At 45.4% G+C, this 26,846-nt stretch overlaps 1 protein-coding gene across 2 annotated transcripts in view; it reads right to left on the bottom strand.

Annotated features, from left to right (window-relative positions):
* The window catches only part of PCNX3 (pecanex 3), a 682,255-nt gene that overhangs the window by 553,566 nt on the left and 101,843 nt on the right, over positions 1-26,846 (bottom strand). For both annotated transcript variants that reach the window (XM_085625837.1, XM_085625836.1), the window contains exon 5: positions 20,789-20,884. In XM_085625837.1, coding sequence (XP_085481963.1) covers positions 20,789-20,884 — 96 coding nt within the window. The remainder of the gene's footprint in view (positions 1-20,788; positions 20,885-26,846) is intronic.

The raw sequence follows: 26,846 nt of genomic DNA, 5'->3' as shown, positions 1-26,846 counted from the left end.
TACAAAAAAGTACAATATTTAGCAAAGAAAAATCCTCAACAGAAAAAAGTCAATTACCTGTAAGAATAGTTTTGATGAATGAGGACTTCTGTTTTCCTTTGTTTTATGTAACCCCCTCCCTCCCCCCAATCAGCTGGGGTCAGAAAGAATACATGGTCTTAGTAATTTAACATTTTAAGTATCAACCAAGAACCTCTTGTCTTAAAGTAGACTGTCTCACATTCTTGGACAGGCTGTCTCTTGCGTTACTGAAGGACTAGGGGGATCAGTGGTTGAAGAAACTAAGTGGAAGGAAAGGGTAGAATGATGGAGTAGTAGGCGACACATACCCTGTACATAACTAAGGCAAACTTATAGAAGCACAGTCCAAGAGTGGGTGATCAAGCAGCCAGTAGTGTTCAATACTCCATGGAAAAGTTAGTCATTTCTTTTAGGTAGCCTTCTATGACCAATAGGTAAGCATTTAGGGCTTTCGCAAATGCTTTTACTAAGAATGGAGTAGCATGTTCTAATGCTTGGGAGACATGAAGGTAAAGGATCTAAACCAGGACGTTGTACAAAGGTATCTGGAGGTAGAATGGGGTGATGGGTTGATAAGGGTGGATACAGTGTAGATACTGATTTTGTTGGTGAAGTATGAATAAGACGGGTAATAGGCTGCCTTGAAATCTAAGTTTAAAAAGGTCAAATGGGCCCATTTTTTCCAAAAAAATGGTCCTGTCTGTTCTCAATAGTTGAAAGACGGAGTGGCTGGGATACGTTCTAGAGGAGTGAAGAGAGGTTGATGAGGAACCACTTGCAACCGCTGAGTTTATTCAGGACCAATGTAAAGTTAATGCAGTAATAACACTTATTATTGACCAGTGCTTAATTTGAGCCGGTGCTTTCCGGTGCTCGGCACCAGCACCTAATTGTCAACACCACACTTAAAACAGTGCTACAAGGAGGCACTGCTCATGTAATTAAGAGATGAGCAGTACAACAGTCGTTTAGGAAAACAATATACATTGAACCAGCATTGGCATAGCCAATAGATGTAGCCTTTTGGACCTTATAACTGTAGCCATGCAGAACATTTTCCTGAGTGCTGTGCTGCGCAAAAACAACTTCTGCCTTACTTGAGAAAAGCATACACAGGATAAATTAATTTAGAATTGGTTGGGGTTAGGCTACAGAAATAGTACTGCAAAATTGGTCATCCGGTCTCTGGCTTAAATAGGTAAACTAAACAAAAAACAGCAATAAACTACAGAATACCTAAACTACTGGGGCAAACTTCAGTGATTAGTAGCCAAGCACTCAAACTACTGTTAATAAATGAGGCAAACAAAACAATACTCATCAGTGGTCATCTACCATCTCAAAACTGGTATGCTTTAAAGGAGTTAGCCGATACTTTGGAACACGATGAGCAAGAAATTGTAGAGGGAAAGTTGACACTTTTTCCAGTCGGCCGAGAGGGCCATATATGTAATAAACATAGATCATACTCATCCTATAAGCACATTTAATGCATAGTACTGCAAAATACATTATTGGCGGCTAAGACTTCAATATACAGTCTCTGTGCCAAGGGTGTAAAGGCTAGGAACATCATTTTATGGTTTGAGAAACACTTCCAAATAGTCAGCTGGTCATAATACATCAGTCCTCTGCTGAACAGACATAAGATTAAAAAAATAATTACTCAGCAATTTAGCCCCAGTTGCTTTTCAAAGTAAAAAAATAACCATTTGCAATGCAATAGGTCTCACATTTACGCAAGCTTGAGCTATTGGCATTGTAGATGACAATGCCTTTTATTTAGGTTTTAAAAAACAAAAACATAATTAAAAGGTATTGTCATTTACAATGCCACTATCTCAAACTCGTGTAAATGCGAGACCTATTGCATTGCAAATGCTTGTCTATATGTTTCAATTGGTTGCACGATTCAAAGTGGATGAGAACCGTCCTATAAAAAAGAGAACACAAATCAAAAAAACCTGCACACACACTGGCTCACTTTCCCTCGGTCTCTCGCGCCACCACACAAACACACACAAAAGGTACCAAAAGTTTAATTCTCACCTCTCCCATGTCCAAAGGCAGCGCCTCTCAGCCTGCCCGCTGCCCCTGAGTGGTGAGTCATACAGCCGTGGTCACAAGACCACATTCGGTGTTGTATTTACCCAGGCCGTGAACAGCGGGCTGCCGCCGCGGGGTCCGGACAGCCCTCCAAAGCCTTTCTGAGCGGCGCGAAAAGCAACATTTGTGGGTACGGTTTATAGCATGAGTGATTCAGGACACATTTAAACGCTGCTTTTATATGCTTTCTTTGTTGTTATTCCACAAAATAATCCAGAACCATCTTGTTTGAAATGGGATGCATGTCAAGGGAAGGGCTGTTTTAGGGGTCTTTCTACTTCACAAGTGTCACAAACGGTGGTAATTTAAAATGGCTGTAGTAATAACTTTGACTCTACTGCATTTTACGGCAATAAGATGTTTCCCAGAGTGTGTCACGAAAAAGGCCTTGAAATGTCACACCTAAGTACAGTGAAAAAATTGCAAAGTCGCACAATAGGAAAAAACTTGTCAGCTACAAGTGTATGTTTTCAAAAACATATAGTGCATGTCATTTGGGTGGTCTTTGCTAAATGGTTGTAAGAGGAGACGTGGCTGCATCTGACGTGATGGCCAGTGCTCGAGTGGCGAGCAGACGCGAAACCATTTGCTCTGGAAATCGGCAACTGTTACTACCGTGTTTGCCCATGACACGGTTGTGTTCTTGAACCCCAAATCCGATCGGCAGAACCCAAGGCCAGAGCGGTCCAATAAGACAAATCAGTCTGACCAGCCACGTGGCCTGGTTTGACCATGATGAGTTCTTGATTTAACTCTTGCATTTCTTTGACCTTTGTGCATTGAGTGGAGTGTCAAGTGCCGGTTTAGCTGTTACAGTGTGGGCAGTTGTCTGCAAAGCAACGCAGTGGGAACGGAGCAGCGCGCACTTGAGGGATTTTCCCGCCATGGTCTTCTTTAAAAGCTGTACTGCCGCAAGTAAAAGATCCAGTCCTGGTGGGCGGGGCCAAAAGGAGACAGGGCAGCAACAAGGAGGGACTAAAAAGCCTCACTCACAATCCAAAGCCAGCATTTAGCATAAACGATGATGCAAGCAAATGGAAAGAAGGGGCGGAGCCTAGACTTCACTTCTGAAATCGGCTTGATTACAGGAAAGCTCGCAGAGCGAGCAGCGCATGTGCGCTGCAACGCAGGTCTGCGAGATCCAAAACTGCCTTTTCAGCATTAAACCAGTCAGCTATACATGAAGCAAGGATAAAAACAAGACTATAACCAATATTTCAAAAAGAGATGCCACATGAATGTGAAGCAAATCTCAAACAATCTGTACATCACCTAGGACTGCAAGTGAAGCATTGTGTTTGCAAAAATACAAAACAAACAAACATGGGCACTTACAAAACATTGCAAAAACGCCACAAAGTGAAACGAGAACACTTCTGTCAGCCACATGCTTTTCAGTGTAACACGTACCACTCGCTGACATCCGATTCAGCACCAATTTCTGGCTACAACTGAATACCTCAGTGGAAACGTCACCCTGTTGTATTTCCACTTCCGTTTAACTCCACACATAAGATGGCGTCTGCCTATAAAAAGAAGACCACGAGAAAGACGAGAAGATCGCGAGTGGTGTGCTTGCACTGCAAGGAATGTAAGGAATGTAGATAACACCCTGCACGGTGCTGCTCGCTCCTGCAAGCCAAACGCTGTGGGATTGACCAGTAAACAAAGAGGTGGGACATGCGCCCGCCTTTGGCCAGTTGCGTGCTTTCATTATTGAAAGCCACACGCAAAGGCCAATCAAATGTGTGGGAGTTGCCAGACCCACACAGGAAGTTTTGGAGTGCTCAAAGGAGCCTCCCGTAGAGCTGCGCTAGGCTAGATCTAAAAAAATTGCTAACACATGTAAGAAAGTGGGTTTCTGTTCCAGTAACCCCCCCCCTTTTTTGCCTAATAGCTGATGCACTTTTCCTTGTTGTGCCCTGGGCTCCTGCCAATCAGGTGCCCAAGGCCTGTGTTCCTTCCCTAAAAACTGCCTAACAGCCAAAACCTAAATTGGCAAACCCTGGCCACATGTCAGCCCCTGATAAATGGTACCCTAGGTACCTAGGGCCCTGTGACCAGGGAAGGCCTTTAAGGGCTGCAGCACTCATTGTGCCACCCTTAGAGGCCCTGTACCCTAACTAACACACACACACACACTGCTCTTGCAGGCTGAGAGTCTGGGTACAAGACAAAACAAAGTCGACATGGCACACATCCGTGTGCCATGCCCACCACCTACACTGCCCTGGCATACGTCAGCCACCCCTCTAGCTGGGTGCCCTATGCCAGTGGTGTGGGCAGAGAGCCCTGTGCCCCTACAGTACCCAGGTCCATTCCTGGGCACTGTAAGTGCAGTGCTGCCATTTAAGAGCACATGGTGCTGAGAGCTCGTCAAACACGAACTCCACAGCACCATAATGGCAACACTAAAGGCTGAGAAGTTTGGTATCAAACTTCTCAGCACATTAAACCCGCACTGATGCCAGTGTGGGATTTAATGTACCAAGCACCACTGAGGGCATCTTAGAGATGCCCCCTGAAACCTAACCTACAATCCACATCTGGTCTGGGAGGCTGCCTAGGCTGCCACACAGCAGACATGTTGCTGGACCCCTGGGTAGGAGAGCCTCTGCTCTCCTGGGCCCGCAACAATGCACATCCTGGGCGAGGTGCTAAATCTCCTCCCCCAGGATGGGCAGGGGGAAGCTTCAAAGGCATGCCGCCTCTGTGAGCTTCCCCAGGCCACTGCAACCCCCCACTCTGGCGGGAAGCTTGTCCAGGAAACCACAAATAAGGACAGGGGATGTGCCAGCCTGTCAATCCCACCCCTCAGGTGGGGGGAGGCGAGGTGAAGCACATCTCCGGGCTCTCGCCATCTTGAAGATGAGAAGTCCTGCCCAATCAGGACTAGGCTACTGCCCCCCTCCCACAGGAGATAGGCAGCATAGGGGGTGTACCCACCCCAGGACAGTGACCCATTGGTCGCTGCCCTTCACCTACCTGTAACGCCCTTAAATCTAGTATTTAGGGGCACCCTGAACCTTTCTTCCCGAGATTCCAGATTCCGAATTCCGAAGAAGAGCTAGAAGAAAGAAGAAGACCTGCCCTGCAGCTGCCAAGAAGAGGAAGACACCAACTGCTTTGGCCCCAGCCCTACCGGCCTGTCGACCCTCGAACCTGCTCCTGCTCCAACCCGGCATCTCTTGTGGACAGCAACCTCACAAACCCCGGAGGACCTGGCTACCTTTTGACTCTAAGCCCACTGGGACTCCCATGAGTAGAGGCTCTATTCAAAACCTACTTCTAATCCCCGGCAGCAGCCTGGAACCGCGAACCCAGCACACTCTGCACCCGCCAAGCCTGGCCTGTGCGGGAGTGAACAAAGACCACAAGGACGACCCCACGGCGACTGTGACCCAGAGTCCGGCACCCAAGGACCTCCCTCAACACTCCTGAAGAAGCCTGCAGCCTCAGAACCAGGTGCCCCCCCAACCGCGATCAACAGAGGGTAAGATTTCCCGACACCAAAAGGCACCCCTGCACCCGGCGCCCCACGGCCCCCTGTGCCCAATCCCAGGGTACCTACCTATCCTCCAACTACCCAACTCACCTCTCGAAGGGGTGGTGGCACCTGAAGAATCTTCGTCCCGAGCTTGCAGTCTTTTTCCAAACCGGAGCTTTCCCACTGAAATCAATTCAGCGCCCGAAGGCTCAAAAGCACCCTGCACCCAGCCGCCCAAGTGGCAATGGCAGTGCAACCTCTACACCGATCTACTTCCCCCACTTGCCCTGAGTAAGTGACCAGGAGCCCAGCTCCCATAGCCGCGTGGCCTGCTAGTCAGCAGCCACCAACCAAGGCCCCCCTACCTCTCATACGATAACATTGGGCCTAACTCTCTCTGCCACTGGATTCAAGCAAGCCTGGCTGAAGACGGCTGAAATGCCAGAAACCGGTCCTAGGAAGCTTGTTTCCGGTCCAGGGAAGACATGGCTTGGCAGTTCGGGCTGGACTGTTCCCACGAGGCACAGGGTCAGACTGATTTGCATATGGCCATGTCTGAACTGGGGTGGCAGAGTGGGCTAAAGAACGGTGATGGATCAAACCCGGATCTGTTGACTGGGTGTGAGTGTTTGATTGGTTCTGATGCTCCATCCATCACCACCCCCTTTTGTGCCGCCTAACTCTCTCTGCACCCGGCCGCCCTTGTGCCGCTGAGGGTGAACCAACTGTACCTACCTGACCCTGGGAGACCCCTGAGTCTATGCCCAGAACCTTAACTCTGCCAGTCGAGTACTTACCTTTAAACCGATAACTCAATTTTCTCCATAGGGTAACATTGACTGGTTTATCCTAAAAATTCTAAGTGTGAACTTTTCAAAACTTAAAATATTCACCAAAAATCAGCCGAGTAACGTAAAAGAAAATACTCACCTGCTATTAGGTGAGCTCCCAGTGCTGGATCCTGGTGCCCAGCACTGACTCTGAAAAATACTTACAACTGTACTTACCAGTAACCCAATTTTCTCCCATAGGAAATCATTGGCTGTTTTTCTGTGAAATTTCTTCTGTCAATTTCTGCAAACTTTAAATATTCTTTAAAAATCGTACAATTCCTGAAAACGTAATTACTTACCTGTTTTGGATAAAGGTCCCAGTACTGAGTCTAGGCACCCAGTACTGGATGACAAAAGTAACGAGAACATACTATATCTGCAACTTGAATTTTCTGCCATAGGGAATCATTGACTGTTTTCTATGAAATATTTTCCAAGTGTCAACTTTTAAAATAGCAAAATATTGTCTAAAAATCACAGTAATTAAGTCGACTTTTATCACTTGTTTCTAAGTACTGACCCAGGACTGAATCTAGGATCCAGTCCTTCCATTGAACTCAATGCATTATTGTGTTTAAAACTGTGTTGCCTATGGCAACCACTTGTAACTTTCTACAAAAGCCAATTGCATATTGCAAACTTATTTATATAAAGCATCTCATCCTGAGAAAGTATATTTTAATACCTATTGTTGGTTCTAAAATAAAACAAGCATATTTTTTTTATATATAAACCATTGGCCTAGAGTTCAGTTATTGAGTGTGTGAGACCATTTGCTGACTGTGTGTGTGCGCAACAAATGCTTTACACTGTCCTCTGATACTACCTTACTGCTCGACCAAGCTACCACTTTAGAGAGTAAGGTTATATCTAACTTTAGCCTCTGCCAAACCTCTGGGGACTGTGGACTCTGTACATCCTGTACCTATTTGTGAACAGTATATACAGAGCCACTTTCTCACAACACATGCCTCCCCAGCCATTCCTTTAGCTTTGGGGACCTGGAATAATCTGAACTGTCGCATCAACATGCAAGAGAGATGGTTAGTAGTTGTTTTGGCAGCAAGGACAGGGGTGATGGGTGGTGCAAGCTGCAGTGGCCTCCTGGTCGGAGCTCTGGCACTTAATATTTTACAAATGATGCACTGTTCTCGACGAAGGTGTTCATGAGGGTCTTTGCTGACTGGAAGTCATACGCCTATCCTCCCCCCGCCCCCCCCCATCCCCCTTGAGTTAATTATTTTCTAGATTTTATCTTCTGAAACAGGGTTGAACTTGTTCAGTAAACAGCAACCACAGCCTGGCGAAAGGTTTGCCAAAATGTTTTTGGGGTGTGGTTTTGTTACTGAACAATGACAGAAGGTTATTAAATACATGTTGTGAAATAGCACGTGACCTGCTAGTGTCATTTCTGGCATAAACAAAAAAATTATTTGGGTGGATTTTAAGCTGTTCTTAAAGGTGTTCTTTTGAAAACGAAGAGCCGATCCACTGGTTTAGCACAGTTTTAATTTTGTACCCAATATATTGGTGGGTTATGTGCCCTAGCACCCTTCTTTGCAAGCGCAAGTAAACAGTCTAGGCAATGGTGTTTATTTTATGTTGGCTAAATTAGATATTTATGAAAAGAGTAGATGAGCATTGAGGGTGAAAAAGCGCACCAGCTGTGAAACATCCAGTCAGGGCAACGTCTTTGCTTATATCTTGGGTGTAGGCATTGCTCAGATAATTGACCCAAATATTAAAGTATCCTATCATGGAGCACTTCAAGATGGCTATGAAATGTTGTCCTAGGTATAAGAGGTCCACCCCAAAGGATTCAGACCTATTTCCAGTAGTGGCATATGACTTCTCGGTTGAAGGAAGAAATGGGGCCAGTGATTGCATTTTACAGATAAGCATTTGAATTATAGGGTTTAGGGCTTTTCATCTTAGAGGCGGTTACTAGTGACTGATACATCAGCAAACCCCTACATCGCAATTTGTTAATGATTGAGGATGTCCGAAAGCATCAGGTGGCCAAACCAGTGAATAAGATTTTAGTCCATGAGTACTGGTGCCATTTGACAACTATTTACGAATATTGGCAGCATGTTTCACTGTAGATCTAGTAGTTGAAGATGCATAGGTGTACCACATTCTCTTGAATCATCACCTTTCTATTATTACAGTGCAGAAATGACGGGTACCAGCTACTTATGAGCAGAGGAGTCTGTAACCCCGGGATGCCCTAGAATTTGTAATTGGGTAAAGCAGATATGGAAGGAGGCTTTCCAGAGACAGGCTGTGGATAAAAGAGAGGAAGAGTACTTTTACTTTAGGGAGACCGGATTTGATACTATGATCAATAGTACCAATGATTTATTCTAGACTAGGTTTCAGGAACACATCCATTAATTTTTTCTTGCCACATCTGAAGAAAGCCAAGAGAGTACAAACCACCTTAAAGCAGGAGCGGATGATTCTGGAGATGTTCCATTGGGTTCATAAAAGCTTACATTTGCAACACCCAAAGAAAACTGCATTGTGAAGAAAGCAAAAGGAATGCTTCTGAGTTGGAGTGAGGAGAAAATGAAATGTAGCTATCAATGTGAGATGGGGAGTACATGTAGCTTTTAATGCAGGAAGGCACGGAAATTACAATCACACAAACAGTGGGGTACAGATATCAGTGACCTACTCTATGCTACTGCCTTCCTTTCAGGTTTGTCTCTTTTCCTTTTGTTTAATGGGCAAGAGAACTCCCAATGTCATCCGTACCAGCAGGTACTAGTCCGAGTACCTGATGCGTACAGTTTCATGGACTTCAAGGTGCCACAACCCCACACGTGAAGTAGTGTTTGCGGAAATGATCCATTCAGCTTGCAGTTACTGAGAAAGGATGGGGCTAGGGTGGAGAAGAGGGGACAGCAGTAGGGCAGACTCGTGCACATTTTCTTACATTGCCCTAGTTTACAGATCTTATTTTGCCCACCTTTGACACCCATGCTCGGTATCTCATGACGCCCTTTGTGCAGTTTGCCATTCTATCGATATCCGAAATGGCTTCTCCAATATATGCAAGGTAAGTATGAGCAGGTCTTATTCGAATGTGGTATCTAAGATAGCACTTTTTTGTTGGCAGTGTTCAGTCTCTCAAAAGAATTTCTTGTATAACCTCAGGGCAACAAGCTAGTTTTGGAAAAGCGCACGCAATGCTTTAGTTTTATTGACCAAGATGGCCATTCCCCAGAGCGCATTACATCAGAACAGGAGCCTTCTTGCAAGTTATCTGGGAGCAGTTCTTACTGGTATTGCCACTATAGCTATTCAGGGCACCACACCCTCCTACACACCTGGGTTTTATGCTCACCAGCATGGTCTCCACAGATTTGCTAGGTTTCCAGGCAGACAGTATAAGCTACACTAGTCCAGGGCCTTCTACTGGTGTAGACTTCCTTCTGCCACTATCTATATGCTTCCATCTTACATGGAAGCTCCGATTATGGGGTGATGTGATGGACAAAAGAGGAGCCATGGTCTGGGACATGGCCTCATACGTTCCCTAATCACATGGAATAATAAGGAATATGGCAATTGCAGCAGGCATCAAGGACCTGACTAGCAAGCTGCAAATGCATAATCCACTCTGGAACAACATACAGCGGGGACACAGATTACCAGCCTAGCCATGCAGAGCTTCCCATTCCATCAGCATGGCCAAGGAGCAATGCTGTGGGCTGGCAAACCAATAATGAATAATACAATAAGCCACAAAGGTGGTGAAAGGGCACCTTCACAGCACACATGTACTCTTTCCTAGTCATATTTTATGTCCTGTTGGCGATGCGAAGATAGACAAGGTAAGTTTGATGCCGGATTTATTTATAATTCGATTCTGTTCTATTCTATTCTGATATCCGGAAGATTGCTGGTGAGATGAGTTCAATGTACTATGGACAAGTTATGAAGAGGAGCTTCCTACCCCTCAACAATCTTGCCCTATCATGTTTAATGACCCTGGCTTCAGATATGCAGTTTGGGGAAACTTTCATTAGGAAGGTTGGTGAGTACTCAGAGACAGTAACTCAAGGAGTTGCATCAGTTACAAAGGTTTGATAATCCTTAACATGGAAATTCACAAGAAGTCACACAAGTTGAAAAACCACCCAGAAATGTTCTACATCTGGCACTTTAAAGACTATATACCAAGTCATATTAACCCCTTCTGTGCCCATGACCAGATAGTCTCGTCATGGAGCGCGGTTGCGCTGTGCCCATGACGAGACTATCTCGTCATGGACCCCGCCCGCTAATACAATGCCCGGCACAGGAGGGGGAAAGGGCGGGGCACTCAAGGGGTTAAGGGGTGGGTATTAGCACCCCTGTGAAAATTACATTTATTGCATAGACAAAATCTAAATGTTTATTTACTATATGTAAATGCATGTTATAATGGGAAAGGTACTTCATACCCAAGTAGTGAACTTGGCAGACAAGCAGATTAGTCAAACTCCTCCTCTGGACTCCTCTTCCTCCCCAATTTAAAAAAAAAAAAAACCCGGGGAGTGGCCAAGCCATGCAGCAAGATGGCCACTTGTTGAAGTGGCTCTGCTGGCCGGGTGCATAATCCGTCAAATATCCGAGTAACTACTCCCCAAAGAACCGCTTCCTAGGTGGGAACGGACTGCCAGATTGAAGCAGAGCAGTTTGAGACCTGAATTGATACTGGAGACAGCAGAGCGCCGCTTGACGAACCCTTGTGGTCCTGTGGCCTAGGTGGTGAGACGAACGCGTGGGGCGCGAACACGGCTGGGCGGCTGATGATGATCGGCCGCAGCCGGGAGATCGTCGAGGCCGTGAATCGAGGCTGTGATGGGGGGAGGGGGGAAGATACGGCGAGCTCTGAGGCCCTGCTCGCCGGCACCAAAAGGACAACCTCACAGTGGTCGAGACACCCAGCAGTTGGCCAGACACCTCGCCCCACACTGCCCACATACTGGGCACAGCATCCTACCCCCCCTACTCAAACAACTCATACAACGACGCAATGGGTAAGCCTGACAATAAACAGGCAAAGATCACATTCGAGAAGCGCCCCACACGGCTACAAGAAAGGGAGTCTACACCGATCACGGTAGTGCCGGAGACGCAACTCAACCCAGATCAGGAGGCCGACATCAAAACAATGCTACGGGAGGTCAAAACCAGCCTAGGTGACAGACTCTAAACTAGACTCCCTAGCACTGCACACAGACCACGTCTCCCAACGGGTAGACGTGCACGAATCATGCATTGACATGCTGGAAACAAAAGTATCCGACTCGGATGACCGTCCGGTGGAGACGCACGAACGTCTGCTCCGTATGGATAAAGTGCTTGACATAATCAAAGCGCGCAATGAAGACCTTGAAGTGCGCTCATGTAGGAACAACGTGAGCATCACAAGAATTCCGGAGTCCACGAACATTATCAATATGGAACAATTCATAGAACAATTACTGAAAGAACTGTTTGGTTCAGAACTGTCCAACATGTTCCTAGTGGAAAGAGCGGTGTCGCACTCTGGGGCCCAGGCCCTCCCTTGGGCCGCTGCCGAGACCCATACTGGCCCGCATTCTAAACTACAGAGACAGACGCCGTGCTCCGACTGGCCCGTGAAAAAGGTGAAAATTCAACATCAAGGAAACATTGCCTTCTATCCTGATTTTACACAGGCTGTCCAAGCGGCCCGCCGCCAATTCATTCCTACTAAAAAGTTATTCCAAAAAACTGGCACCAAATATGCCATGCTCTATCCAGCAAAATTGAGGGTACAAACAACAGGCAAACCCGTGATCTTCACGGAGGCCAGCGCCGCCCTGAAATTCGCAAAACAAACAGCAAGGAAACAGTTGCGGGAACTCGGCAGCATCCCCGGACAGTCAGCTAAGTGACAACGACTAATGTATCTACCCATAGAGGCACTTCCCAGGAAAACCACGTGGAGACCACCGTAGGCGGATTTGCGATTTGTTCCCAACACCAATTGTTAGCATGTACTCCCCAGTGGTGCACAATTTTCCCAGCCACCCTGTCGTTAACATATCAGGGCAGTAAGCCGGTGACCCCTCGCCCCCCTGGGACGATTCCAGTCAGCCCTACATGCCTTGGGCTACTGTTCACTGTGGTTTGTACAGGGTATACACAACCTGATTGGGGGGTTGGTGTGGGAGGGGGTGGTTGTTTTAACTGTTATACGTTTACTGCAGTGCATTCTATGTTCTATGCTGTCACTATGTGCAGCGTGCCCTTTTCCGAATAGCTTTAACTGTCTATATACACTCTCCGACTTGGAACTTCTTGTCTCCTGCCTGAGGGGACCCACAGAGTCTAAAACGGACATTCCTGCCCCAAATTGTAGTATTGACGGATGTGGTACTCCCCTGGAAACAGACTGGGATGGCTAAATTGACTTGCATCACTTGGAACATCAAAGGTCTAAATGACCACTGAAAAACACGGTTGGTTACAATTCTATTTGGCGAGGCACATGGTAGATATCTGCCTATTGCAGGAGGCTCACCTGAAAACCATCGACTGCACTAGACTAAAATCCACCAGATGGTCTGGAATACATACCTCATGCTACTCCAACTATTCCAGGGGGGTGGCTATACTGATTCGTAGGGGCACTCCATGGCAGACGATCAAGGTAATTAGCGACCCACAAGGAAGGTACCCATTGCTAAGGGGAACATTATTTCACAGAACAGTGCGGATTGCAAACACATATGGCCCGAATATCGATGACCCCACCTTCTACCAAAACGTCTGGCACCAAATGCAGTCATTGGGGGATGCGGCAATTATGTGGGTGGGGGGGGGGGGGGGGGACTTCAACACAGTCTTATCGCTTGAACAAGACAGGGAAGGCGCATCACGCTCACATCACCCACAGGCCGCATTGATTTTGAAGGGGTTAATGGCAGATTGTGGTCTTATTGATTACTGGCGAGTGTTACATCCCAGAGTCAGGGAGGGAAAATGTATAACACAGCATCACGAAGCCTGGTCACGGCTAGACTTCTGGCTCAACACACAAGACCTCCACTCCTGGGTCGTGGCCACGGAGCACCGCGCTCGTACCCTTTCGGATCCCTCGCCGGTAACACCGACACTGGCGGTACCCCAACCCTACATACAGCCCTTCACAAGGCACTTTCCACCACATGCGCTTCTAGATGCAGCGTTTAGGCAAGAACTTCGCACGAAGATTAAGGACTATTTCGATCTCAACAATGGCACCGTCGACTCCGTTGGGGTGTTGTGGGAGGCGCTGAAGGTGGTGGTCCGTGGACATTGCATAGCGGGGCAATCAGGCATACTGAGAGATATCCGTGGCAGCCTGCACAGGCTAGAGCCGGAGCTACACACCTTAGAAACAGTATTTCCAAACACCCACTGCCACAATCATGGGCCAAATCCGCAGCAAACTCACAGAGTATGAAGCAGAAGCAGACAGGGAGGTCAAATTCTAACACAAAAATGTGACAGCAAGGAGATACGGGAAAGGTGTCAGACCCGGCAAAACACTAGCACATCTATTGCGTCTGCCTAGAAACTCGACATTCATCACAGCTCTGCGAACTCCTGCGGACGAACTAGTACACTCCCCGACAGACATCCTAGGCACCATGCGCAGCTTTTATGCCCAGTTATACGCCTCACAGACAGCCCCACGGACTCCGTCCTTACAGAATATTTTGACACTATAGAGCTGCTGTGGTTCGGTAGAACGCATCGGGAATACCTAGATCTCCCCTTCACGGTTGAAGACATACGACAGGTGATTGGGCCACTGCCAGCGGAAAAGGCGCCAGGGGCCGACAGCCTCACAGCTAAATTCTATAAAGAATATTTAGAGCTGCTAGCGCCTTACCTCCTGGCAGTATACCAGGAGGCATTGCAGAATGGTGTCCTCCCGGCCACGATGCGCAAAGCCATTATTATTACTTTAATTAAACCTGACAAGGACGCCCAACAATGCGATTCCTACAGACCCCTTTCATTAATAAATTTAGATGCCAAAATCTTTGCCAAATTACTGGCCAATCGACTCCAACCCCTATTACCACTCATAGTGAGGCCGAACCAAGCAGGATTCGTACCGGGTAGGTCCACTTCCCACAATCGAAGAACTTTATTCGGGCTCTTACATTATCTTGCCCCTCATGACTCTGCGATAGTGGCCCTCCTTGACGCCACAAAGGCGTTTGACTCCCTGGAATGGGGATTCTTGTTCCCGCTGCTCAGCCGCCTGGGCATGAGCCCCCTCTTCATACGACAGATCCAACTTCTGTACACCAAGCCGACTGCACAAATCAAAGTAAATGAACTAGTTTTGGAGTCCATAGAAATCACCCGAGGGACCAGGCAGGGTTGCCCGTTATCGACACTATTATTTGCGATCGCAACTGAGCCATTGGCAGCCCGCCTGCTTCAACACCACGCAAATTGGGGGATCGGCTTCACAACAAGGGCACTTACCGAGTCGATGTATGCGAACGATATAATCCTATACTTGGTTAACCCCGAAGAAAACTTATCCCCAATGACGCGGGAACTTGTACGATACGGCGGCTTATCTGGGGTACATATAAACTGGGGAAAGTTGGTGATTCTGCCACTCGCATCAGGCACGCGGGCCTTTGTCCCTGAATATCCATTGGTCTGGGCAACCGGCCCGGTCCGCAATCTGGGCATCTGGTTCAGCAACAACTTACAGGAACTATGGACAGACAATTATGACAGGGTTGTGGACTGGCTCGAGGAAAGGGTTAAAAGATGGAAGACACTTCCCCTTTTCCTAGCGGGCCGCGTGGCGGTGTCCAAGATGATAATTTTATTTATTTATATTTGTACTTGTAGAGCGCAACATTCATCTCAAGGGACATCACGGCACTGAAAAATAGCGGAGTGCAAGCAGAAGTAAGATTCCAATTATCAGTCTAGTAACTGGGGAATAGATGTGTTTTGAGCTTTTTTCTAAACATTAGGTAATCTTCAGTCAGGCGTAGTTCCGGAGGGAGTTTGTTCCAAATGACAGCTGCCGAGTTTGAGAAAGATCTGTCACCCATCCGGGCTTTAGTCGTACGCTTGACTGATGCCAGTGCCTGATGGCGGGATCTCAGATTACGCAAAGGTACATGAAATTTTAATTTACCATGTAGGATTTGTGGGCCTGTTTGATATAGCGTTCTATGTGCATACCACATGAGCTTAAAGTTGGCTCTTTGGCGTACAGGTAGCCAGTGTAATTCCTTCATACAGAAGGAGGCTGAACTGCATCTACTCTTGTTGCATATCAGTTTGGCAGCGGCGTTTTGGACCACTTGTAGTCTGATAAAAAGATAATCAGCCATGCCAACATACAATGCATTGCCATAGTCTAGCCTACTCACAAGAAGTGCTTGTGTCACCGTTTTCCTGCAGTTTAAAGGGATCCATGGAAAAAGTCTTCCAATAAGTTTTAATGTGGCGAAACTTTTCCTGCATAGTAGTCGTACTTGATTCTGCATGGATAGGGCATCATCAAAGATGAAGCCCAAGTTCTTGGCAGCCTGCCTCGTTTCAGGAGCGGTTCCCAATGCTTGGGGCCACCAACTATTATCCCAAATTGCTTGAGCGCCTCCAAAAAGTAAAATCTCTGATTTTCCGGCATTAAGTTTTAAACAATGTCCAGACATCCAACTTGCAATTTCTGTAAGACAGTTGATGAGATTATCTTTAGTATCTATTTTTGTCAACCTATCAAACAGGGGAATTATCAAGTGTGTGTCATCAGCATAGGAGCATATGTCAAAGCCCCATTTCCTGCCGATATCTGCTAGGGAAGAAACATATATATTGAAAAGAGTAGGGCTCAGAGTAGCTCCCTGTGGCACTCCATAATCAATTCTTTTTGCAGTGGAGGAGCAAGCACCCATTTGAATTATCTGGGTTTGGTTTTTAAGGAAAGACGCGAACCATGCTAGAGCTTTTGAACAAAGTCCTTTTTCATGCAGAATTTGTAGTAGTTTGCTGTGGGATACAGTGTCGAAAGCCGCAGTAAGGTCCAAAAGGATCAGTTCTACAGTTTTGCCCTGGTCAACTAGAGACCTAATATCTGACACGGCTAGCAGGGTAGCCTCAGTGCTATTAGCCCTAAATCCAGTTAGTGAAGGATCCAGTAGATTATTGTATTCAATAAAGGCCGTAAGTTGTTTATTAACCAATTTCTCTAAAACTTTAGACAGGTATGGCAGGTGGGAGATTGGTCTATAGTTGGCTGGATCATACATTTAGAGACCTGGCTTCTTTAAGAGGGGGAAAACAACTGTTTTTTCCAGATATCTGGGAAAGAAGCAAGCTCTAACAATTGGTTAAGGGCTTTGGTGACCTGGGGACATAGTACTGGCACTAAACAAGAGAAATTGAAGTGTGGGCATGGGTCTAATGGAGATCCTGCCTTAACTTCTGTCACGGCTTTAGCCACTTATTCTTCGGAGAATGGTGACAGACTAACTAAATAGGTGGGAGCCGCAGAGTGAGGAGCTAAGTTTTCCCAAACCGTATTGTCTTCATTGTTTGAGGGAATAAAGGTTGCATAGATTTATGTCACTTTATCTATAAAAAGGTTGTTGAGTAACTCACAGTTCTCAAACAAGGGTGCCATAGATTGGAACAACAAGGTGGGCTTACAAAGTTCCCGAATTACTTTGTAAAGTTCTTTAGATGAACTTCCCGTTTCTTCAATCCATTCTGTGTAGTACTTAGTTTTAGCCTCTTTTAGTGCCCCATGGTAAGTTTTTTGTTTGGCTAAATAGATACATCTATCTGTACTAGTCTTTGAAAGTCTCCATTTGTGTTCCTTGATTCTGCACTCTTTTCATAAGTTTTAATTTCGGTGTAAGCCACTAAAACTGAATCGGAAAAGTGGTAAATTGCCAAGTAAGTTTAGGGGCACACTGAGCGAGTGTTTTTTCAATATCTTGTTGTAGCTGTGTAATTAGTGTATTTATAGGGTTTTGATACAAAGGCCTAGAAATACAAGGGAAGAAGGCACTGAATGATTCCTCCGTGCTTAGATTCCAGGCCCTAGTCTTTGACTGATACCTTATCTCAGTCTTAGGTGTATTGTTGGGTAAACTAAACGAAAAGGAAATTAAGAAGTGATCCGTCCAAAATAAAGGTTTAATTTAATGAATATATATAGATTCTATGTTGGAGAACAATAAATCAAGGATGTGGCTGGCCACATGAGTTGGTTTAGTAATCCTTTGGAGTAATTACATTATAGCCATGTCATCATCGAGGTGTTTAACTCCTGGGTTTGTGGGTTTTTCATAATGGAGATTAAAATCTCCAATAACTAAAAACTGATTTTGTTTTAAGCAAAGAGGGAGAAGTTGTGTTAATAGACTAGTACTTAATCCGGGCCGGTGACCTTGCGGGTTGTAAATGACCGCCCCTCCAAGTAGTTTACAGTCATCCACAGACACTGAGAACGCTAGAATCTCATGTGTGCCTGCTTCAGTGACCGTAATGGTAACGCAGGTGAGGTGATCTTTATATAAAATTGCTATCCCTCCTCCTCTCTTACCGCCTTTCCTGTTTTGTTGTAGTATTTTATATCCTAAGGGTAAGGCAGTGACAATGTCAGAGATGTTATCGTCAAGCCAGGTTTCAGTAACAAAGGCCAAGTCTGGGCTCAGATCATCCAATGCCTCCCACATCTCGATGCTGTGTTTAGGAAGTGATCTGGAATTGAAATAAATACAATTTAGATCCTGGATATGGAGATTAAGATTAGATGTTTTCTCTGGGTATCGGGCTTGTATATCATAGCTACCCCATTTACAATGTTTACAGGAAAATGGGCCGTCAATTTCGATGGGGGATGCTGTTATACATACCCTATCTGAACTAAATGTATCTCCTATAGCTAAGAATGCCTCCGGTGTGTAAGAGAGGGGTTCATTTCTGATGGATGAAATTTGAGCAGCATTTCTGGCCCCTGGTCCCATTCGGGCGCGGATGGGCTCCGACGGGCTTGCCTAAGGCGCGCCGGTGGTGCGCCCGCTGTACACATACACTGCACGTCCGGCCCTGCATTAGTTTTTAAGCTTTTCCCCTCAGGAAGTGGCAAGCGACTAGAGCGCCAACCTTCTTCCCCTAAAATGGCGCTCCCGCCAAAGTTAAAGAAAATAATCCCAATCGCTCCTCCGCGCAAACGGGACCGCCCATGGCGGACCCGGAGCAAGGGACGAATGTATAAAAAGATACAATCAGAATTTGGTTGTATATTGTGCAAATAATAACAAACGTAAGTAAGTGCCAATATTCTTTTTTAAAAGATGCAGTTCAAGCAAATTCAGGCAAGTGCAAATAGTTTTAAAAATTCATTTGAGCAATAGAAACTGTTCAAATAGCAATTTCAGATAGGTACAAAGAGTTAAAATTAATCTTTTCTACAACGTTACACTCCGCTCTTACCCAAACTCCTCTATCTGTTCACAAACATTCCATTACCACTCACGGTGCAGTTCTTTAACAGACTCCGATCACTCATGATCGAGTTGGTGTGGGCGGGCAAACAACCCAGGATTTCCTGGGAGGTACTCACACTCCCGCAATCACAGGGAGACATGGCAGCACCGGACTTTGCTCTATACGCGCTAAGCGCACATGCGCAATTCTTGCACTTTTGGGCACATCCCATTCCAGCCGCATGTTGCTATAGAAATTGACAGAGTTGCATCCCTCCCATTATCTACAGCACTATTCCACACATATTCCCCTGCGAGGAAATTGACACCACACAGGCTCTAAGATGGGCATGGGAGGGCCTCCGCAGGAGGGCTCAGTTGCCCATGTTGTACACCCCGTCTATGCCACTCCCCAATAACCCACTCCTACCCCCGCTTTTGGACACTACCACACATCAATGCCTGTCCACACACAACATACGCAAGGGAGGCGATCTCTTTCCTGCTGATACTTTTCTCACAATGCAACAAATGTGCGATTCTGCCGGCACCATCGGCGCTAGACATGTTAACATATTAAAAAATAAGGGCCTCATGCAAAAAACACTTTACTATGTTCCCCACGCCCCCGCCAGCACTGCAAGTGCTTGAAAATATATTAGCAGTAGCTTCCGGCCAGAAACTGGTCTCCCGCATCTACAAAGGCATTCAGAACACACATCCGATTATAGTCCCGACTTCTCGTAGAGCGTGGGAGGAGGACTTAGGAATGGGCCTTACGGACAAGCAGTGGGAACTAAGTTGTAGACAAATGGAACAACTGACACCAAGCTACCGTCTTAGGTTAATTCATTTTAAATGTATTCATCGCCTCTACCGCACACCCACACAGCTACACAGGATGGGCCTGCGGGGGTATGACAACTGTTGGAGGTGTGGGGCCCCCAAAGCCACCTTCCTCCATTTGGCATGGCAGTGCAGACCAATAGTGAACTATTGGCTACAAATATTCATTCACATACAATCACAGGACTGAGTTTCCCACGAGAGCTCGGTGTGGCGATATTGGGCATAACGGACATGGTGCAGCTGAAATTTCGCAAACTGCCCGCAATCCTTTTTTAATGGCAAAAAGGCAGGTGGCCATGCACTGGGGGGGGCTACCGCATCTCCCACGGCAAAGGCAGGGGTGGCGAGTGTGACATATTGCAGGGCACAATTGGCAACATACTGGGAACTGCTACCATCGCGATCGCGCCGTAGAAACATATGGGAGCCCTTTGCCAGCTGGCTACAGTCGGAGGAAGCCATTGACCTGTGATGGAATTGGGACTGTGGGCCTGAGGTGGGCAGAGGCTGTGTACAGAATCGACTAATCTATTCGATGCCGTGGTGCAGTGCAGGTCAAGGCAATTGTATATGGGCTATTCAGATAAGCATTCTGGGATGCTTTATGCGCAGTGGAGGTGTTGACATCTAGTATGGAAAATAAGGCAACTGGTGGAAGTTGTGTACTGCACTTTTTGTTGTTGTTGCATATGTTGTACAAATGCAAATAAACAGAATAAAAAGATTTTAAAAACTCTAGTTTTTCCTAACAAGGTCGTCCAAAAGTCAACCTTGCCCTGATATTTAACAATTACAATGCCCTTGAACGCAATCTTGTGGAAGGTGCCCATTTTTCTATCGCCAACCAGCGTAGACAGATTGTTGTTCTGGAAATTAAGCCTCCACGACTAGGTGCAGAAGAAGGGCATTCAATGATTATGTGCAACATGCATCTGCATAACCAATGGAGAAAGAAGAGACAGACCACAAATATTCAACAGGAAACACTGTTCTTGAATCCTTACCAACAGTCTCTTGTGAATTCTGTTTCAGCATGTGGCGATCTGCGGTTGTCACAATAACATTGTTTCGACCCTGCTCCCAAACAAGGTCCCGGATATCTGCAGAATACATGAACAAATGGCTAGGTCAGGTGATTCTCAGTGGCACACTCCCTTTGAGTTTTACAGGCATTGTAGTTCAAATAACAAACCTGTGTTTTTATAAATACCCAACCTTCACTAAGCAAGATTCATTTGCAAGAAATTTTGGAAAAACTTGAGGGAGCCACAATGTTTTTTTTTCCCGTTTTCTCCATCACACTCACACCATAGGTTTCATTTTAAGTTTTCAAAAGACGCTTACGAAATTTTCTAATACTTCAAAGTTAATTAGAGTACTCACTTGCATTATTACTCTGTAACAGCAAGTGCATTTTTCAGACCATCAGAATAAATCAGGTTCCATGTCCGAGGTATGAAGAAATAGTGACCATTTCACAATTAACTATAAAATGCTGGTCCAAAAATTCCAATTACAAATAACGCATCATAAGATACCCAACACATCACATTCCCGTGCCAGTGTATAAATATCCAAAATATTTACTCCAGAAAAAAAATTTGGAAGGGTTTCCCTCATATTCCTGAGTTCTGCAAATATACATTATTTGAATACCACAGGAGTTCTCAGTTTGCTGTTCTGCCGTCCAGGCCGGGTGGCTCGCGGCTCCTGGCAAAACCAGCGTTACATCGCTATCCGGCTCCCCCGCTACTACGCAATCCTGCGGCTCTCGCCTCTTGATCCCTCGGTGGACTCTCGGCTCACCCTTGGCGTCCGATGCTCCCTGGTGCTCCCCATTGCTTCGCTGCTGTATTGCTGCCACAGACGCAGGCGCTGCTGCACCTGCTGTGACTTTCTCCGCCGGGAGCTGGGGGCAAGCGGGAGGATCAGGAGAGGATCAAGGCGTACGAGGCAAAACGAGGTGAGGAGGCTACAGAGAATGGAAAATGGTGGGTGCGGCCTCTGGCACTGCTGAGCAGGCGAGCGCTCCGCAGGAGGAGAAAGAGAAAGAAGGTTTGTGGGCTAAGGATTTGAATTTTCTTTTGGGCTATGATTTATTGGTGCATCCCTGAAGACGCCCTGCGCTAGTCAGTCAGCGAGTTCACCAGTCGGGCCGGTATCTCCAGAACTACTGCAGCCCGCCCCCTATACTGCTTTCAGGATCACTCACACATAAGGATCCCTGGGTTTTTGATTGGGGGAAAAAAGAAAAATGAGAGTGTAGGACCTGTACTCAGCTCCTACAGAGAGTGAGACCCAGGTGATTGCAAAAGCGGCCTGGCTAGGTCCAGGTGTGGCTTGCGCTCTGCCCGGGGTCTCTCACTCGCCTGGCCAAGCATGGCCATGTAACCGAAGAATCAAAGAACATAAGAGCAGCTTGAAAAGAGACCACTTTATCAAAACTAGAATCAGAACTGACTATTTAAGGACCACTCCAAGGAGTAGGAAACAAAAATTCCTCACAATCACTATCTCCCAACTACGGAAGGACCATAGCCACTCTCTACAATAGCATAGGCATAAGGAAGTCTGTGTTGTGGCTGGGAATTTGATCCATTTTCCGTTGTCATAAAAACGCCCCTAAAGGAGATACATTTAGGTTATACCAATACATAAAACAACATGGTCTATAAAAGGCTGCGGTCCCGCACAGTGCACATGAAAAATAGTGGGCACGGCACATGCCCCTAGTAACTACAAAAGCATCTGCAACATGTCTCAATTTGCAGCATCAGAGAAATCTATAATAACAAATTTTATTAAACTATTTCTAAAACAGGGGATCTATTAGCTCCAATTTCCCAGGAAGGTCATCAGGCGCTAACTGCCACTATAGTTAGATACAGACAAAGCAGGCGCAAGAATGGAGAACTCTGAACCTAACACTTACCTAATCAAGGAAGTAGCTCTCTAAACTAACCAAACGTCAGACCTTAAAAAAGTCTGAGTCTATGCCGCCTTTAGAGCTTGTGGAATTGCTGTCAGGGAGAGAGCTCTCCGGTCATAATCTCATAACAGAAGTTCCAGCTACCGACTTCACACTTCCGAATATAAACTATACCTCGAATCTCCAACCTGTCCCTAAAGAAAGCTCAAAACAGCCGGTACATTTGCTATTTAGTACTCCGAGTAATCTTATAGAGGTTGTACAAAGTTTCTCACAATCTTCTGAATTCCCGTCGTTCATCATGCCACAATCTGTAAACAGGCAAGACACAATTTCAAGTACCATTCTATCACTAAAGAGAATCATGCATTCCATATAATCACTTTTAGAAAAGAACATGGAAAACACAGACCAGATACTGGAAACTCAAACAGAAATTCTACAATACCTCGTAGACAAAAAAAAGTAAAAAACAATCTACTCAATCTTCTCAAATTGTCCAAACGCAATCTTCAAATTTACAGTCTGACAATGGAAGAGAAGATAAATGTCACCTTAACCACTCAGTTTCCAGCAATTCTTCATCGCAGAAAAAGCAGAAGGCGACTCAGACGAGGGGATTCCACGTTAAACAGAAAATCAACTGTTCTACTGGCGATAAAATCTGTTCTCTCCGAAAACTTTTCAGAGATCCCCTCTCAGAGAGCTCTCCTCGGAAAACCATTCAAATCGCCATTCCTTTATTTCCAATCTTTTCTCCAAAAAAACGACAAGGAGGTCCTCCCCTCCCTCCAACAAACATTGAATAAGCGTCTGGGGAAGTTCCAATATCCAAACAGAAAACTCAAATAGAGTCTACGACACCACCAACTAAAAAAGGGAAAAACAACCAAGGGCTATCTAGCAAAAAGAAAATCAAAAAGAAAAGAACTAAGCAAAGAAAAACAAGAAGATCCTCAAGAAAAGTAAAGTTCCCTCAAATATGCTTCACAGAGCAAGCAGATTTAGAAATTAGCTACACCATGAAAGTTTGTAACGGAACTCAAAATATACGCCAACAGTCTGCTTCATTGGTACCTCAAGCAGATACTAAAGACTTAAACCCTTTGGTACCAAACTTCATAACAAAACTCTCAAAACATAATGCCCTTGACTCAGTAAATAAAATTGTCAATCAGGATCTCCAGGGCAGCGAGGAATACCTAGCATCAAGTGCCCTAGAATTAACAGATTTATTCCCCAGCTGTAACGTTTCACTAAACCGCGGGAGAATAGTCGACCTATTAAATAAAATTCGGTCTCTCCAATCTCTTACCACAGAAGAAATACTAGTTTATTTCCCAAATAAATTACTCTGCTCGGTGACAATTGTTGAGTTCTGGTCCAATGTAGTTCCTGCCATAATAATTAAAGAGCGAGACACTCTCCATAAAAACGGGTTTGACATATCCGTAGTCAAACAAATGAATCCTGCCTTTAATTAGTTAAAAGAGCTAGAAGGAGTTGTGGTCCCCTCTAATAACAGCAACCAGCAGTACGCGGGCTGTACAACATCGAAGCACAAGCAGGACAGCCCTCTGATGATCTTCTTTAAAGACAGAGTGCGCCGAATCTGGAACTGTTCTGACACAAAACAAATGTCGCACCCAGATGAAAATTCCTGAGTGTGGATCGCTGGCTCATAAAACAGTAATAAGTCAGGCAAAGATTTAAAATTGCCTTTTTAGCAGCAACTTAAAAATAGTGTCATGGAACATAGCGGGAAAAACTCCAGAAAGGTTCTCTTTTATATTGGAAAATTCACTGCCTATCATGTTGCTGCAAGAAACTTGGTTCTTGGTGCCTTTCTCACAAAACGATTATTTTGTGTTTGTCACTGCAGCAGAGGCCTCAAGAAGAGGACACTCAAAAGGGGGTCTAGCGATCCTATTAAAATAAGAAATCGATTGGGACCTGGAAGAAATTGAGCTTTCGCTCCCAAATGTGCAATGCATCAACATCAAGTGCCGGAAAGAAAGAACGGAGCCTACTTTAGAACTATTACTTTTTAATATCTACTTTCCTCCTGGATCTTCAAATGACCTCTTGGCGACAGCCTTCACGAAAATCGAACAAACCCTATAATCAAGAGGGTATCCCCGATCATAGCCGGGGGTTTCAATAGAAAAATCTCCAATGCCTTGTTTAAGGGGGGGAAAGCTCCTCAAGAAATAGCATGTTCAATTCCAACCCCCGTTTTCCCAGATAAGATAAACTGCTTCTGTCACTCATCGAAGCAATCAATGGCGTTATCTCAAACGGAAGAATTGATGGAGATATACCGGCTGCATACACTCGATTGGGTTCCATTAATTCTTCTATCCTAGACTATCTAATTTGAAGTTTAGATTGGTTCCCGAAAGTTCAATTATTATCCATTCAGTACAAACACGAAAGTGATCATGCATATTTAACCATAGGAATTGATATTTTTAAACAGTCCACATCCCCGTGGTCCTTACACACCTTAGAAGGCCGGGCAGTTATAAACCAGAAAACAGGAAAGATTTACTGGAACTCCAAAGCAATCAATAAAATAAATCCCACAATTTCTCTTCTTCTGCCAGCCTCTACAAACAGAGCAGGCGATCCCATCTCCAGATACGAAGACCCAATATATTCCGTATTCGCTTCTCTTCAGGCAAATACAACAAGACGAGAAAACGGCAAAATCCATCCAAAAGGCTAACAAACTGATCATCTTTCTCGCCAATTAAATAAATTGACCAGAACGCAATTTCGATCTGTGCTGCAAGACAAGGAGAAATAAGAAATCTGAAAAAACTCCACCAAAGTAAAAAAGAGAAAGACAAGCAAGATCAAAGAGATAGAATCTGGATTGACATCCCAATCGCAGTAAAACACAGAAACAATAAAACATTCTGGAACATATATGCCGCCCAAATGGGGATACGAAAGTCAGCCCAAGCAACACAAGTATCATCATCTGAGTGGGAAAAGCACATTCTCAGACTTTACAAATCTAATTCCCACAACCAAGTTTCTCCCGGCCAGTGCTCCGTCCGGAAGGGCCAATCTGAGCAGGACTTGTTGAAAATCTCAGCTACACAGATCTCAGCTTTCATAAACTCAGCTAGATCATCTGTAGCGATGGGCCCGGAAAATATTCCAATCAAAGTCCTACAAACAAATACAGATGACTGGGGTAAATTTCTAGTCTCACTCTTCCAACACTGTTTTGAGAGTGTGGGAAAATACCAAAACCTTGGCGGGGGAGCAAAGTGGTTCCTCTCCTAAAAAAATGCTCAAGATAGAATCCATCCAACTGTAGACACATAGCCCTCCTTGATTCCACCGGAAAGATCTCCGCAGCTTGCGTTTTGGAGCATCTAAAAGACTGGGCATTCTCAATAATGTGATTCTCATGACTCAGGCCGGCTTCCGCCCAAAACACTCAACTTTGTACAACATCGCCGTTTTTCAGACTGTCCTTGATAAATAGGTTATGTTAAACTCACAAATATTATACTGTGCTTTTATCGATTTTTCAACCGCTTTTGATAGCTTAGACAGACCGACATTATGGAGAAAACTACAGTGTTTAGGGAATCCTCCAGATCTTACAGTAATTATCTCCCTGCACACGGCAATTAGGTGTGGAGTTCAAATGTGGGGAGAAAAGGGCTTAACCAATCCAATCCCTACGATGAATGGCTTGAAACAGATGCCTACTAGCACCCATATTATTTCCCATTTGCATAAGTGACCTACCGGGGCGCTTTTCGTTAACTAAGAACTCCCCCCCCCAAAATTACCATAGCTCGATATCCATTGCTTAATGTACGCGGACGATTTTGCCATATTCGATCGTACCCCAATTGGCTTGCGAAGAAATTTAAATGAACTAAACCAATATGCAAAAGAAAACTTCTTGGTTCCAAATATATCTAAAGCCAAAATTTTACCTTTTAGCAGAAGAAGGAAATCTCTACCTTTCACATGGTCATTGGGAGGTAACCCAATTAAGACAGTGAAAGAATGTCTACTTGGAACTTATCTTTATGCATAACTTATAAGACACTCCCCCATCTCCAACATCAAGGGCAAAAGGCAGATTCTCATGTCGAGGCATA

Source organism: Triturus cristatus, chromosome 9, assembly GCF_964204655.1.
Source record: "Triturus cristatus chromosome 9, aTriCri1.1, whole genome shotgun sequence".
NCBI classification, from domain to species: Eukaryota; Metazoa; Chordata; class Amphibia; order Caudata; family Salamandridae; genus Triturus; species Triturus cristatus.
Note: the sequence above shows the minus strand (reverse complement) of the source record. Positions and strands in the feature narration are given on the sequence as shown.